This window comes from Gossypium hirsutum, chromosome D11, assembly GCF_007990345.1.
Source record: "Gossypium hirsutum isolate 1008001.06 chromosome D11, Gossypium_hirsutum_v2.1, whole genome shotgun sequence".
NCBI classification, from domain to species: Eukaryota; Viridiplantae; Streptophyta; class Magnoliopsida; order Malvales; family Malvaceae; genus Gossypium; species Gossypium hirsutum.
In genome coordinates this window covers 66891990-66907564 of record NC_053447.1, presented here as the reverse complement: position 1 = coordinate 66907564, position 15575 = coordinate 66891990, and the positions used below count along the sequence as shown (strand labels likewise).

The following is a 15575-nucleotide window of genomic DNA, read 5'->3' as shown; positions in this document are numbered from 1 at the left end:
TCAAAACTTAGACCTTTCCCATAACAAGATTTCAAGAGCTATTTCGAAATGTTTCACTAATCCAAGTGCAATGGCCACAAAAATTAAGCATGATGCTGCGTGGTGGCACTGCTATTTCATCTGATTGCCTCTTACTTTTGAGTGCATTATTGGTGCAGAAAGGATGAGAGGATGAATACAGTATCACATCAAGACTGGTTACCAACATAAACATTTCAGCTACTACTCTCACAAGAGAGATCCCAAAAAAATTGGAAGTCTTGTTGGACTACTATCATTAAATTTATCAAGGAATCTCTTAACAGAAAATATACCAAACAACATCGACAACATTTTAAATAAAAAAAAATAGAAAACCTGATTTTGCTCAAAACAAGAACGAAATTCACAACTTTCAGATAAAAAGTTGACATTATAATGCTAAAAATAAAATTAGTAAAATTTTCCATCTTATAAAAGCACTAATTTGATTTGTTTTTGTTTCATTCCTATCTTTGCCTTTCTTTGAAACATTTTTTGTATATTTTATGGCTCTTTTTAGCTGTATCCCAAGCTATACTTATGAGTCAAGACTAGTTAATTGTGGAATTATATAATTATTACTCAATTATATAATTTTTTTAGTTTTTTCATAACGTTTTAGATCGTTTCTATTTTGGTCACTCTCCGTTAATAAAAGTAAAGACACAATCCTTTTCTAAATGGTATAATAACACCATTATTTCTCAATGCTCACATATTTTATCAATTTGATCCTTAAAACACATGCAATTAAAAGATTATTATATAATTATGCAAAAACTGAAACATATAATGTTATTTATATATTTTTTGTGGAAAAATATAATATTTTATATATATATATATTATCAATGCAAACTATTTTTTAAATACAAAATTAAATCGCCACGAGGTGACCCGATCACACCTCATAAAAATGATCGGTGGCGACTCTCGTTTAATTTTCGTTTTCAAACAAAAGTCGACGCCTTTTCAAAAATGGTTTCGACAATTAAAAGATTATTATATAATTATGAAAAAAGTACAACATATAATATTATTTATATATTTTTGTGGAAAAATATAATATTATATATTTGATCATTGCAAAAATATTTTTTAAGCTGCCTTATTAAATACAAAATTTATAGGCACGAGACTGAGAATGATTGAATAAATAGAAGAAAGTGTAAAAAGCAAGCCAATGCATGAAAAACACCAGTGTAGGTCCATCCAACCAACTGCAACTCATCATACATATTTGAATAAAATTTCTCAACTATAATACTATTTTCTTCACTCGTTTTTTTTTTTAAACAACTCATCATCTCCGAAAAGATTCATGGATGAACAACAACAAAAAATTTTCAAACATAGAACATTTTTCTTCAAGAACATGATGAACGAATTTGCCAAATTCTACAAATCTCTTAAAACAAGGCTTAAGTCAGTGATTTACAAATATGGACAGTCTTAGACAAATTTTTAAGCCTATATTTCATGTTTGACTGAGCTTAAGTAAATATAAAATGTACTAACATCATATATATATATATATATATATAAGTCCAACCAATCCAACCCATTAACATCTCTGATAATATAGACTTAACAATAAATAAAACTTAATTTGAAGCTAGCTATATGGGAGCGATTAGTGACACCTTGGAACTGAAAGCGATAAATAAAATTAAGAAAAACATTTTTTTCTTTTTGCTTACTAAATGTATATAATGAAAGAAAATGTTACGGTAAAAGTATCATTGAGACCCTTATACTCTGAGTCAAATTGTATTTTGTCCCCTCTATTAAAAATGATAGCAAATTAGTTGTTGTACTTTAGATCAAAACTAGTCCTTCTATTAAAAGGTGCATCCATATTATATTTTTAAAAATTGGTCATTGTACGTTAGCATGTCACAAGTAATTGTCTAATTAATTTGTTAGCTACATCAATTTTTATAGCTGAAATAGATGAATTTTTTAACCGAAAGAATCACTTTGCTCTTTAATCTAACATACAAAGACTAATTTACCAATTTAAAAAGTAATATGGATAAAATGCAATCCGACTTTTGGTAAGAGAATATGTAGAATTTATCTTATGCCTACATTTTTATTGGTTTTTTAAATAAAAAGACTAAAGTACTCTCAAATAATATTAACTTATTTTAATTACGGAAAGATATTTTCATAATCTTCTTCATCGAATTAGTGTCCGATTAACTCGTGACATCAACCTTGACTAGCTTAAATAATAATAATGATATAAACATTAAGTTAAATAACAATATAACTACAATCAACGTTTCAATTTGGGTCGAGTTATGATTCAAGTGAATTAGAGCAAGAATTTACAAATCTATATATGGCGAATACTATAAATATTTGTGATTCAATCCCAAAAACAGTAATGGTGTTAGCTGTATTGCTATGGAGGCCAAGGTCAATGTTACTTTACACGGAAATTTGGGATACTGACCAAAAGCAAGAGAAAAGAAGAGCATCAAAATTCAAAAGCAACGGTCCCCATCCCCCCCCCCATGATTTTTGTTACTCATTTCTAAATCTATTCATAGAACGGATCAGGTTTGGGGTGTGCTTTGATAAAATTTCAAGCCCAAGTTTGGCTCGAAAAATTAGCTTAAAATTTTGTCCAATCCCGACCTGGATAAATATGCTAAAACTCGGGTCCAGCGCACTTGTATTAAAATTTTTATATTATTTTTAAAAAAATATAACACATTAAAAATAAATATTTCCCAACAAATTGAAAATAAAATTTTAAAAATCTTTATACTTGAATAACACTAAAATAAGTGCAACTCAACACACAAATGCCTCTAAAATAGTAACAAAATTAACAATAAAATAAGAGTTAAACAATATTCAAATAATAACAACAAAATAGTAACAACATAATTGTAAAATGGTAGCAAAAAAAAGTACGAAAACAACAGTAAAACAGTGCAAAAATAGCAAGAAAACAACAGTTTTTTTTTTTTTTGCAAACAAAGCCATTTTTCAGGCTCATATTTTTGTCAAATCCTGCCACTTTTCAAGCAGATCTTCTGGTCGTGCCAAATGACCTGACCCATGAACAGGTATACTTATTTTCCATTAAAAGTATTCTCCAACTTTCATTTAAAAATAAAACGAAAAACAACTTCTTTATCTGTATTCAGTTACTTCCAACTCATTGCCTCATAGTCTGAATTATTACATGCTTAAAGGATATTGTGCCAATTTCTTTAACTTTCACTAATTTTGTAGAATCTGTTTCCGTTTATTTCATTTCACTAATTTGAGTTTGACATGAGAATTATAGGGTGTAATAAAAAAATCAAAAAAGTAATTATATGAAAAATGTGGTATTTGTGAAACTCTCAATCCACTTGTGGATTCCAAGAAATTCCATTGGTGGTGTATCAAATAATTACCATAACACGAAAAATTATTTTATAAGCTCTCCGTAACACATCATCCATGGTCCCTACAAATTAAAAATAAATACTTAATCTTTTTTTTCATATCATCCACGATCTCTTCTTACCAACTGTACATATAATGCGGAAAAAAAGATGATATATTTATTTTTAATTGGTAAGGATCATGAATGATGTGATAAGAAAAGTTCATAAAATAATTTATCCCATAACACCATATAAATATTAAAAAAAATGTGAAGTTGTCTATATTTAAAATTTTAATATGAAAAAAATTGAAAATTGAAAATAATATGAGGAGGTCTAAAACATAATTAACTTAGCCATTTACTATGGGGCAGCCTTTATACCCATATTTTGTACGTGTTTTCTGAGATGGATTTGTTTGAATTATTTAGTGTTTTTAAAGTTGTTTAGTGGTGATCATTGTTTATAGGTGATATAGGTGTTAGCTGTGATTCTATATTGTCATTTGTAAGGCTATAAAAGCCAGCTTTCTATCTTCAATAAATGTGACACTTATTTTCAGCTCCCACTTGATTTTATACTTAACATTCTGGTATCAGAGTCAGGTTGTTGAGGAAATAAGTGGATATGAGTGAAGAAAAGAGTGAAGGTACTCTAAAGTGTTCGATAAATTCCTTCAGTTGATTAACTTAATAATTGAGTAGACGTGGCAGCCATAGGTCTCGTTTTCTTCCTCCTTGATCCTTCAAATTAGGAGTACAAAAACAGTAGTAAATAGGATTAGGCAAATTTTTCTGTCATTTTCTAACTGTTGCCAATGGATCTCAACAAAAGATGAGTTGAGATGTTGCTCTTCTTCCTTGGACTCATCCTTCTCAGTAATTTGGGTCATTACAAGTTGTTTATCTTTGTTTTTTTCCTTTCACCAAATAAAAATTAAGAGTTAATTGTTAACTTTATCACAACAATCTACTTTGCAGAATTTGTAAGTCAATTTTTATAATTGTTTATTTAAAAAAATAGTATTATAAAGAGAAAACAGAAAATGACTGGCTTCATTAGAAGACTACTTTGAAGCTTTTGTAAGTCAGTTTTTATTATTAGTAGTATGACTTTCGTGAATAAGAAAAAAAAGGAGAGAGAATGAAGCAAAATTAAGTGTGAATTACTATGTTCCCAGTCCTCTTTCGTGTGGGGTTGAACGTTCATGGTGATTAAGAGTGAAGGGTCGCATAGGTCGGTTTTCTTGTTTCTACATTAACGGAAAGTCGTCTGTGGGGGCGAAGAAATTTTCGTTCAATTCTCCATAATTTATCAACTTAACTTAACATATTGATTAGGTTATTTTCATATAATGTAACATACAATTAACGAAAACAATAAATTGATAAATTTTGATAAAAATTAATTGAATTAGGATTTTTAAATTTAAAAAAAATTAAAATTTTAACGTTTAAAATTGATAAAACTAAAGATATTAATAGCATATTTCAACCTGAAATATATCTTTTATCATAAAAGGAGAAGACAATAAAAGCACAACTTTATGTCTATTTGTCTTTGTTGCGGAAAGGATCGATTCGAGAACTCCGATATGACTACAAGTAAATTGACCGGAACGAAAAATAAAGTGAACACAAGGATTTACGTGGTTCGGCTTTAATGCCTACGTCCACGGGCAGAGGCGAAAAGAAATTTCACTATAACAAGATGAAGATTACAAGTGTTTTACACTCAAGACACAACCCGAGAACCTCACAACTCTCAACCCCTATAGAAAACCCGAAAGCTAAAATCCTAGCTTTCAAAGAACAAGCTTTGCTCTCTCTTGGTTTGGGATGATCAATATGGCTAATGAACCTCTCTATTTATAAGAGAGTTCAAGGACATAATTGTCCAAAACTTTGGCAAAGATTTGTGGTTGAAAATGGACACCAACAACCATCCACTAATCCACTACCACCAACAACCCACTACCAACAACAACAATCCACTACCAATTTTAAGCCATTTCTTAACAAATCTCCACCTTGGCTTGAAATTTACCAAGCTGAACATCATAGTGAATTCCTCGAACTGGATCACCTCTTCCAAACGCCTCTCTGGCGCTAATCAATCCTGAATACCTATCAAGTCCAAGCAATGCTTGAACTTATATGCAGGGATCACCTTAGTTAACATATCTGCAGGATTCTTCTCGGTAGCAACCTTGCTGATAACAATGTCACCTTGCGTAACATGTTCCCGAACAAAATGATATCTGACATCAATGTGTTTGGTCCGTTCATGAAACATCTGATTTTTAGTCAGATGTATGGCACTCTGGCTATCGCAAAATACAACAGTGAAATCCTGTTGTAAACCCAAACTGCTTACTAGACCTTTCATCCACAATGCTTCTTTCACTGCTTCTGCTAACGCCATATATTCCGCCTCAGTCGTAGATAAGGCTACGGTAGACTGTAACACAGCTTTCCAACTAATGGCTCCTCCAGAATAAGTGAAAACATAACCCGTCAGAGATCTTCTTTTGTCCAGATCTCCAGCATAATCAGAGTCCACATAGCCCGTGACACTGCTAGTGCAGTCACTCTGATCATATACCAAGCATAAATCTGCAGAACCTCTCAAGTACCTGAGAATCCATTTCACGGCCTGCCAGTGTTCCTTGCCAGGACAACTCATGTATCTGCTGACCACACTAACTGCATGTGAAATGTCTGGACGAGTGCAAACCATTGCATACATCACGCTTCCAACTGCACTCGAGTATGGAATGTGAGACATTTGCTGCTTTTCTTCATCAGATTGTGGTGACAACTCTGCAGAGAGTTTGAAATGTGGTGCCAACGGAGTACTCACAGTTTTCGCTTTATCCATGCCGAAGCGTTGAAGAACCTTTTCAATGTAGTTCTTCTGCGACACACGAAGCTTGCCCGCCTTGCGATCTCTGTGAATATCCATGCCCAAAATTTTCTTGGCAGCACCCAGATCCTTCATCTCGAACTCACCACTCAACTGCGACTTTAACTTGTTGATTTCCGACATGTTTTTGGAAGCAATTAACATGTCATCAACATACAGCAACAAATAAATGTGCGAACCATCTGAGAGCTTCCGATGATAGACACAAGCATCATAGTCACATCTTGTGTAACCATGCTGAATCATGAAGCTATCAAACCGCTTGTACCACTGCCTTGGGGATTGTTTCAATCCATATAAAGACTTCTTTAATAGACAGACATGGTCTTCTTTACCAGGAACTGTAAAACCCTCTGGTTGACGCATGTAGATTGTTTCCTCGAGCTCACCATGCAAGAACGCCGTTTTTACGTCAAGCTGCTCAAGTTCTAGATCAGACTTGGCCACCATGGCAAGTAATACACGAATGGAAGAATGCTTTACGACTGGGGAGAAAACTTCATTGTAGTCAATCCCCTCTTTCTGAGTGAAGCCTTTAGCAACCAATCGTGCCTTGAATCTAGTTGCTTCAACCCCTAGGATGCCTTCCTTTTTCTTGAAGACCCATTTGCAACCAACTATCTTCTGGTTACTTGGCGGCTTAACCAACTCCCAAGTATGGTTCTTGTGAAGAGATTCTATCTCCTCACTCATAGCAATTGCCCACTGTGCCGACTCATCACACGTGACAGCCTCATTATAACTGGAAGGTTCTATACCAATGGACTCCGCCACACTGAGCGCGAAAGACACCAGATTAGCGTAACGCGGATTTGGTTTGATTTGTCTCTTCGTTCTTCCAGTGGCAATGCTATATGGTTTTTCTTGAGGTGACTCATCTTCATCGGAATCTTGCACCTCAACTTGATCATCCTGGACTGAAGTACCTTCCGTAGGAATTGGAGCGTCCACCTGACACTCCACCTGCTTCTCAACACCGTGATCTCCCATTCTATCTGACTCCTCCTTTTCCCGGGAATTTGTGGTGGATCGAAGCATGGATGACTCATCAAAAGTCACATCTCTGCTGATGATGAACTTGGACGAAACCGGATCAGGACACCACAACCTGTATCCTTTCACCCCTTGGCCGTATCCAAGAAATATGCATTTTTTCGCCCTCGGTTTGAGTTTTCCCTCATTTACATGAGCATACGCAGGGCAGCCAAACACTCTTAAACCAGAGTAATCAGCAGGAGAACCAGACCATACTTCCTCAGGAGTCTTCAGCTCAATAGCTGTTGACGGAGATCTGTTAACCAAATAACAAGCAGTATTAACAGCTTCAGCCCAAAATTCTTCACCGAGCCCAGCATTTGATCGCATGCAACGAGCTCGCTCCAAGAGAGTTCTATTCATGCGTTCTGCAACTCCATTTTGTTGTGGTGTTCGACGAACAGTGCGGTGTCTCACTATTCCTTCATTTTTGCAGAACTCATTGAATTCACCTGAGCAAAACTCCAAGCCATTATCCGTCCGGAATCGCTTGATCTTCTTTCCTGTTTGATTTTCGATCAAAGCTTTAAATTGCTTGAAGTTGATGAGAACCTCATACTTGCTCTTCAGAAAATACACCCAAACCTTTCTCGAGTAATCATCGATAAAGGTAAGCAGATATCTGTAACCACCTTTAGAAATTGTCGGAGAAGGCCCCCAAAGGTCAGAATGGAAGTAATCCACTGTGCCTTTTGTCTTGTGAATCCCAGTGCTGAACTTTACCCGAGTCTGCTTACCGAAGACGCAGTGCTCACAGAAATTCAACTTTCCTGTACACTGCCCAGACAATAATCCTCGTTTGCTTAGCACCGATAAGCCTCTCTCGCTCATATGCCCGAGCCGCATATGCCATAACTTCGTGGTGTCAGAATCTAGATCATCTGATGATGACACTCCCGCAACACCTGTAACCGAGGAACCATCGAGGAAGTAAAGGCCCCGCTCCAAATTACCACGTATCACAGTCAAAGCACCCGAGAATACCTTGAGAACTCCACCTTCAGCAGAGTACCGAAAGCCTTTCTTGTCCAACGTACTCAAAGAGATCAAATTTTTCTTCATTTCTGGAATGTGCCGAACATCAGTTAGAGTTCTAACAATACCGTCAAACATCTTTATACGAACTGTGCCAATCCCCATGACTTGACATGCGTGGTCATTTCCCATTAGTACTGAACCAGAATGCTTCTCGTATGTTGAGAATGCATCTTTCGAAGTACTTATATGAAATGTAGCTCCCGTATCAAGAATCCATCTCCCACCAGCGTAAGAGTCGGATACTGCAAGAACGATCTCGGCATCACTTGAAGAATCTGCATCAGCTACATTCGCACGATCATTTTGTTGCTCCTGTGATTCTGATTTCTCCTTCCTTTTCGGACAATCTACCTTCATGTGCCCGTACTTCTTACAGTAGTAGCACTGTATTCTCTTCTTGGACTGCGATCTAGGATGGCTTTTACTTGAACTTCCACCCTTTGCCTTGGATCTTCCTCGAGCAACCAAGCCTTCGCCTTCATTGTTTTCGACCACCTTACCAGTGATTTTCTTCCTCAACTCACTGGAACTTAAGGCATTTTTCACCTCCTCTAGAGTCAGGTCATCACGACCGTACATCATTGTATCAACAAAATTCTCATACGAGGGAGGCAAAGAACACAAAACAATTATTGCTTGGTCCTCATCATCGATTTTGTTATCGATATTATTCAAATCCATGATAATGGAATTGAATTTATCCAGGTGCTGGGAAACAGGTGTACCTTCCTCCATCTTCAGGGCATAGAGTCTTTGCTTGAGGTAGAGCCGGTTCGTCAATGACTTCGTCATGTACTTGCTCTCTAACCGGAGCCACAAACCGGACGCGGTTTTCTCATCCGCTACTTCTCGTAGCACTTCATCTCCTAGACATAGCAGAATAGCACTATGTGCTCTTTCTAGCATGTCATCCTTTTGCTCTTCCGAAAGCGTGCTTGGTAATTTATCTTTACCAGACAATGCTTTTAGCAATCCTTGTTGAACCAGCACTGCCCGCATCTTGATGCGCCATAAACTGAAACTATTTTTCCCGGTAAATTTCTCGACATCATACTTAGTCGATGAAACACTTGTAGCCATAATTTGGAACCTTTGAATGAATGATAATATTTTCTTCCTGATGTGAAAGATCAGACAAAGCTGCAGTCACAGGGCAATTCAGAAAATATTATCACTCCTTCAACTACGCTCTGATACCAATTTGTTGCGGAAAGGATCGATTCGAGAACTCCGATATGACTACAAGTAAATTGACCGGAACGAAAAATAAAGTGAGCACAAGGATTTACGTGGTTCGGCTTTAATGCCTACGTCCACGGGCAGAGGCGAAAAGAAATTTCACTATAACAAGATGAAGATTACAAGTGTTTTACACTCAAGACACAACCCGAGAACCTCACAACTCTCAACCCCTATAGAAAACCCGAAAGCTAAAATCCTAGCTTTCAAAGAACAAGCTTTGCTCTCTCTTGGTTTGGGATGATCAATATGGCTAATGAACCTCTCTATTTATAAGAGAGTTCAAGGACATAATTGTCCAAAACTTTGGCAAAGATTTGTGGTTGAAAATGGACACCAACAACCATCCACTAATCCACTACCACCAACAACCCACTACCAACAACAACAATCCACTACCAATTTTAAGCCATTTCTTAACAGTCTTTATAAACTTGTGGAATTTTAAAATTTGTTAATTTCCACGTGATTTAAGTAGAGAAAAATAGGAAAATACATAACTATTATCCAAATTTAGAAACAGTAAATGCTTTTTGTGGAAATAATAAATGTTGTTAATTACCAGTTATTCTATGTATATAGTTTTAATCCACCACTTGATAGGGAAAATGAGAGAAAAACAGAGATAGAAAGGGAGAGCTTCAATTAGTGCCTTAGCAAATTGCAAAGACCTTGACTTAGACTATTCAGCCTTTACTGACACGTCTTTGACATTGATGTTGGGTATTGAGTGGGATTTTGCCCTATATTAGTCTGATATTCAATTATTTATTTATTTAACTATTTGATTTTTAATGAAACATTACCATAAAAAATAAATTAAAGGTTACTTAAAAATAAAATTAATGGTTACAAAAGAAGGTAGGTGGAATTTAGAGTTTTTTCGGGTTTGGTTATCGGAAAAAATTACTGGGCATATTACTAGTATTCCACCACCGCATCCCTTGGCGAGTTTTTCTATTAAAAGTGCATCTCGTATGATCAAGGAGAGATTGTGGAATCTTAGGGTGGAGGCTTGGAATCTGCCATGGAAGGTTCAGGGCCTCAAAGGGTTCGGGTTTTCTTTGATTGGCTCTCAAACAACAATTGCTTACTTAGGAGGAGCGATTGAGGTGTGGAATTGGTAGTGATGCGAGATGTTCAATCTGTGGTCATGAATTGGAGGATGTAATTCATACCATTAGAGATTGTGGGACAGCGAAAGATGTTAGGTACCAGATCACTCAAGGTGTAGATTGGTCATAATTTAGTTATGAGGGATGTAGATTGGTCGTGCATTTTTGGCATTGTTACTTGGTGTATTTGGAAGAATAATAATATATGTATCTTTCAAGGTGTGACATGGAGTGCAGAGGAAATAGTAAAAAAATGTGTATAGTTGAACTAAATAATATCTTGTTGTTTGTAATGGAGGTCCTGTGAGGCAATTATCAAGGGTGAATTCAGTGGAAGCAGAAAGATGGATCCAATTAAGGATAGATGAAACTGTTAAAATTAACACGGGATGCCCTGCCGCCGGTGGAGTAGTGAGAGAGAACAATGGAAAATGGATAATTGGTTATAATCGTCGTTTGGGGCCTTGTTCAACAATTAAAACCGAATTGTGGGGCATTCTTGATGGTGTGTTGTTGGTGCAAGAAAGGCATTATCATAAAATTTTAGTGCAAACAGACAACATAAAAGTTATTGAGGCTATCAACGATTCCTTGTCCAAGTGCTCAAATTCAGCAATAATCAGACGCATAGTTAAACTCTTGCAAAAAGTGGAAAGTTAGTCTCTTGATTATATCCTTGGAGAGGAAAATATTGAAGCTGATTGTATTGCCAAATTTGCATTTGGTAGAGGAAAAGGCTTACAATTATTTGAAACTTCTTTTGAGGCTTTCTAATTTTATGTAGAGCTTTTCATTTCATTCACGAAAAAGAAAATTAAAGGCTTCAGTTTATTGCAACCTTACGTTTGCTCTGCTATTTACAATTTCTGGGCTATTTTGTCTATAAATTCACTCAACATAACTATTGATTGATGGAACTTTCTAGCAGTAAAATCTCATATAAGTTATGATCTTTGTAATCTCTTAAGAACTAATTGATTTACTTCTACTTCTATTAATTGAAGCATCACCTGTGAATCTAGAGATAACAAAGTCACTGTTCCAAAGTTGTCAAGTGTGGATCCCATACCATCCCATCTCAATTGAAAAATCTTTCTTTTCCTTGTTGGAAAATTATTTTGTAGATTATTAATTTGTAGACATTTATATGATTACATTAGCTATTGGTCCTGAATCGCATTCACAACTCTATATAAATCCACCTTTTCCTAACACACTCCATACAAATAGAAAGCTAATTTAAAAGATGAACTTCAAAAGCCTCTCTCTATTTTCAATCTCTTTTATTGCTCTCTGCTTCACGGTGGCCAGTGCTGCCAATTTTGACATTCGAAACAACTGTCCTTACAAGGTCTGGGCAGCAGCCGTTCCTGGTGGTGGCAGAGAGCTGAGCAGAGGCACAGTTTGGAATCTAAACGTGAATCCTGGCACTACAGGAGCCCGTATCTGGGGTCGAACCAATTGCCAATTCGACGGAGCTGGACGAGGCAGATGCCAAACCGGTGACTGTGGGGGCCTACTTCAGTGCAAAGCCTATGGTGCGCCCCCAAACACCTTGGCTGAATTCGCATTAAACCAGTTCAACAACTTGGATTTCTTTGATATCTCTCTGGTTGATGGATTTAATGTTCCCATGGAATTTAGTCCAACATCTGGCAGTTGCAGCAGGGGTATTCGATGCACAGCTGATATCATAGGTCAGTGCCCTAATCAGTTGAAAGCCCCAGGTGGATGCAATAACCCTTGCACTGTCTACAAAACAGATCAATATTGTTGCAATTCAGGGAATTGTGGCCCAACGGATTTGTCCAGGTTCTTCAAGGCAAGATGCCCCGATGCTTACAGTTACCCTAAAGATGATCAAACAAGCACATTTACTTGCCCTGGTGGGACCAATTACAGGGTTGTGTTCTGCCCTTGACTGAATGGCTGCTTGCTGCCTTATGAAGTTACATATTAAATAATGGAGAAATAAGTTTTTTTCACAAGCACGTGTATGCCGTGCAGTAAGTGAAATTGTATTAAAACTTCAAATATGGAGTTTATGGAATTAATGGGTAAAAGTTTATGTAATTTGTCGTTTCTGGTTGTCTCGAGCTACAGGGGAATTGACTGAACATTTATAATATGAGTTAAAATAATTTGTAATTAAATTTCGACTTTTCATCTATTAATTACAACCATTAAAATATCATGACTTAGCTCTTCGATCTTATTTTATCTAGTGATAACTATTAATCTTCCTTCATGAAAAGATAATTACTAACAAATGATAATTAAGTCATTTATCACTAATACAAATGACTCGTGACCACATTACTTTCTATCTATCATGTAACGTCAATGAGAAGATATTATTTACCATTTATTTGATTATAAATTCCACTATTATGGAAGATGCTATATAATGTAGAAGTATACACCCAACACATCAACTTTTAGTTGCTTATCTATTAGAATTCAAGCTTTTATTTAAATTGAAGTAAACAAGTCACACATTTATAATCTATCATCCATTCAGGGTCTACTTGGGTCCTTTTTTTTTTTTTTGCAATTGTAGAGGCCCAATTTAGCCCGGGCTCAGATTACAAACAAATAAAATAAAAAATTAAACAATAATAATAATAAAGTCCAAATTAAAAAAAAAACATTCCAATTACAAAAAAATGTCAAGCCCAACTATCAAAATTTTTTATTTTAGGCACCCAAAATAAAAAGTTTGCAATTTAAGCACCCACATTGTATAGTTCAATCATTTAGCCCACAACTTTTACATATTATATCAATTTAGTCATGATTTTAAAAAATTAGCCCTCAAAATTTACAAGTGTTCTCAATTTGATCCTAAATCTAAACAACAAAAATATATAAAAATAATAAATTTAAAAATATATAAAATAAAAATTATTGCTGACAAAAAATAATAATAAATAATCACTTTTGTTGAGTGTCCGAAACATAATTTGAACCATAGTTTAGTGACAATTTCTGTAGTATACCCATTAATTAAAATGTAATTAAGCTATTTAACATGAATTTTGCAGGTTTGTTAAAGCAATGGTGGTTCATCTGCGCCGCTTCTTTTCTTTGGTCCATTTGGTTGGCTCGCAACGAGCTCGTGTTCAATAAGAAGAGGTTATCGATTGATGAAATTTTGTTTCTTGCTAAGCTTCGTTCTCTTTGTAAAATCATCCAAAGAAGGGTGGATTGTGATTGAATCCCAATGGTGGTTGAATCCTAGATTGTGTGTGCCGTGTTCGAAAGGGGTGGGACCTAGGTTGGGGACCGTATGGCCCTCTCCTCCTTGTGAATTTGGGTATTTTGGAGTCTGGTGAAGCTGAATTGTGGCTCTTCAGATGATTATTGGATGGAGATGGAAAAATGCACAAAAAATCATTGTATTCAAAAATAAGAAAACCCATTAAAGAGAAATAAAGTGGATCTAAAACTTGAACTCTATAAGAGAAATAAAGGGTCCCTTTGAATCACCCTTAATCTTTCACTCCAAAGAGCTAGAGGACACCATTTGTCCTGGTATTCCCTCCCATCAAACCCTTCACCTTGGTTCCTATATTTAGTCTTCATTTGAATCAGATTCCATTTCCTAAAAAATGAATTACCATGAAATGGATATTCATCATTAATGGGTTTAAATTTGATTACAAAGGTAAGGTGCTGAAGAACATGAATTCCCACCCCCCCCCTTAAAATGGACGATTTAGTGGAAAAGAGAGCTACACTTCACATAATTTTTATCCATTACTTTTTTTTTAAAGCTTGTTTTTCTTGATACTAGTTAGAACTCGTAAATTCATTGGATATTAGGACAACATTTTTTTTTCATTTATTACTTTGTACATTATAAAAGTTTATCAATTATAAGAGTTTTAAAAACAAGTTTATCAATTGTTATAATAAAATGATTTGATTGGTGAAGACTTATTTAGAGTAATGATAAGAGTTTTCGTTTGGCATTTAGATAATATGGGTTTAAACTCTATATCATCTTTTCTTTTCATTATATCGTAGAGATAAAATCATGTGATTGAAAAAAAAAAGTTAACCCAAAGTTTAATTTTCATATTTTGATTTCCTTAAAAACTTATATTTTATTTTTTAAAATAAGATTTTAAGATACATAGATTAAAAAAAGAAAATAAAATTGATATTTTTAAGTAAAAAATTAATAGAATTCACATTACACTTACAAATGGACCACCAATACACTTAAAAAATATTTTTTATGCAATAACTTTTGTTATGCTTTTTCATATAGTTTCATAAAAGTAAACATTAAAAATAAAAAAAAATAAGAGTAAATTGTTAGCTTTATTACAACACTCTACTTTGAAGTCTACTTTAAAGCTTTTTGTAAGTCAATTTTGGTGAAGAAGAAGAAGAAATGAAGGAAAATTAAGTGGGAATTATTATGGTCCTAGTCTTCTTTCGTAGACATAACCAAGCCACTGTTCATATATTATTATTAAGTGTGAATTATTATGGTTGGAAAATTAGTTTGTAGATTATTAATTTGTAGGCATAACCACGTCATTGTTCATAAATGATCTCATATCATCTAGCGGCATAGAATCATTAATTTGTAGATTATTCCACAAAGGATAATTAAGAATTTGGAATTTGGAATTTTGGAAGTTTCTTCCTATATGACTTTTACCTCTAATGCCAATACAACGTTAATTTCCTACCTAACTTCAACATTATTTTTCCAGTAACATTTATATGATTACATTAGCTACTGGTCCTGAACCGCATTCACAACTCTATAAATCCACCTTTTCCTAACACACTA

General features: G+C 34.9%; 1 protein-coding gene across 1 annotated transcript; it reads left to right on the top strand.

The window, feature by feature from the left end:
• The first annotated feature begins 11948 nt into the window (after positions 1–11948).
• LOC107930875 (thaumatin-like protein) lies at positions 11949–12918 on the top strand. The gene has a single exon (XM_041104937.1). It carries the CDS (start codon positions 12012–12014, stop codon positions 12684–12686), a length of 675 nt encoding a protein of 224 aa, XP_040960871.1. The 5' UTR covers positions 11949–12011; the 3' UTR covers positions 12687–12918.
• The last annotated feature ends 2657 nt before the right edge of the window (positions 12919–15575 follow it).

Coding starts and splice junctions, on each gene's coding strand:
- LOC107930875 (XM_041104937.1), top strand. CDS start 12,012: ATGAACTTCAAAAGCCTCTCTCTATTTTCAATCTCTTTTATTGCTCTC.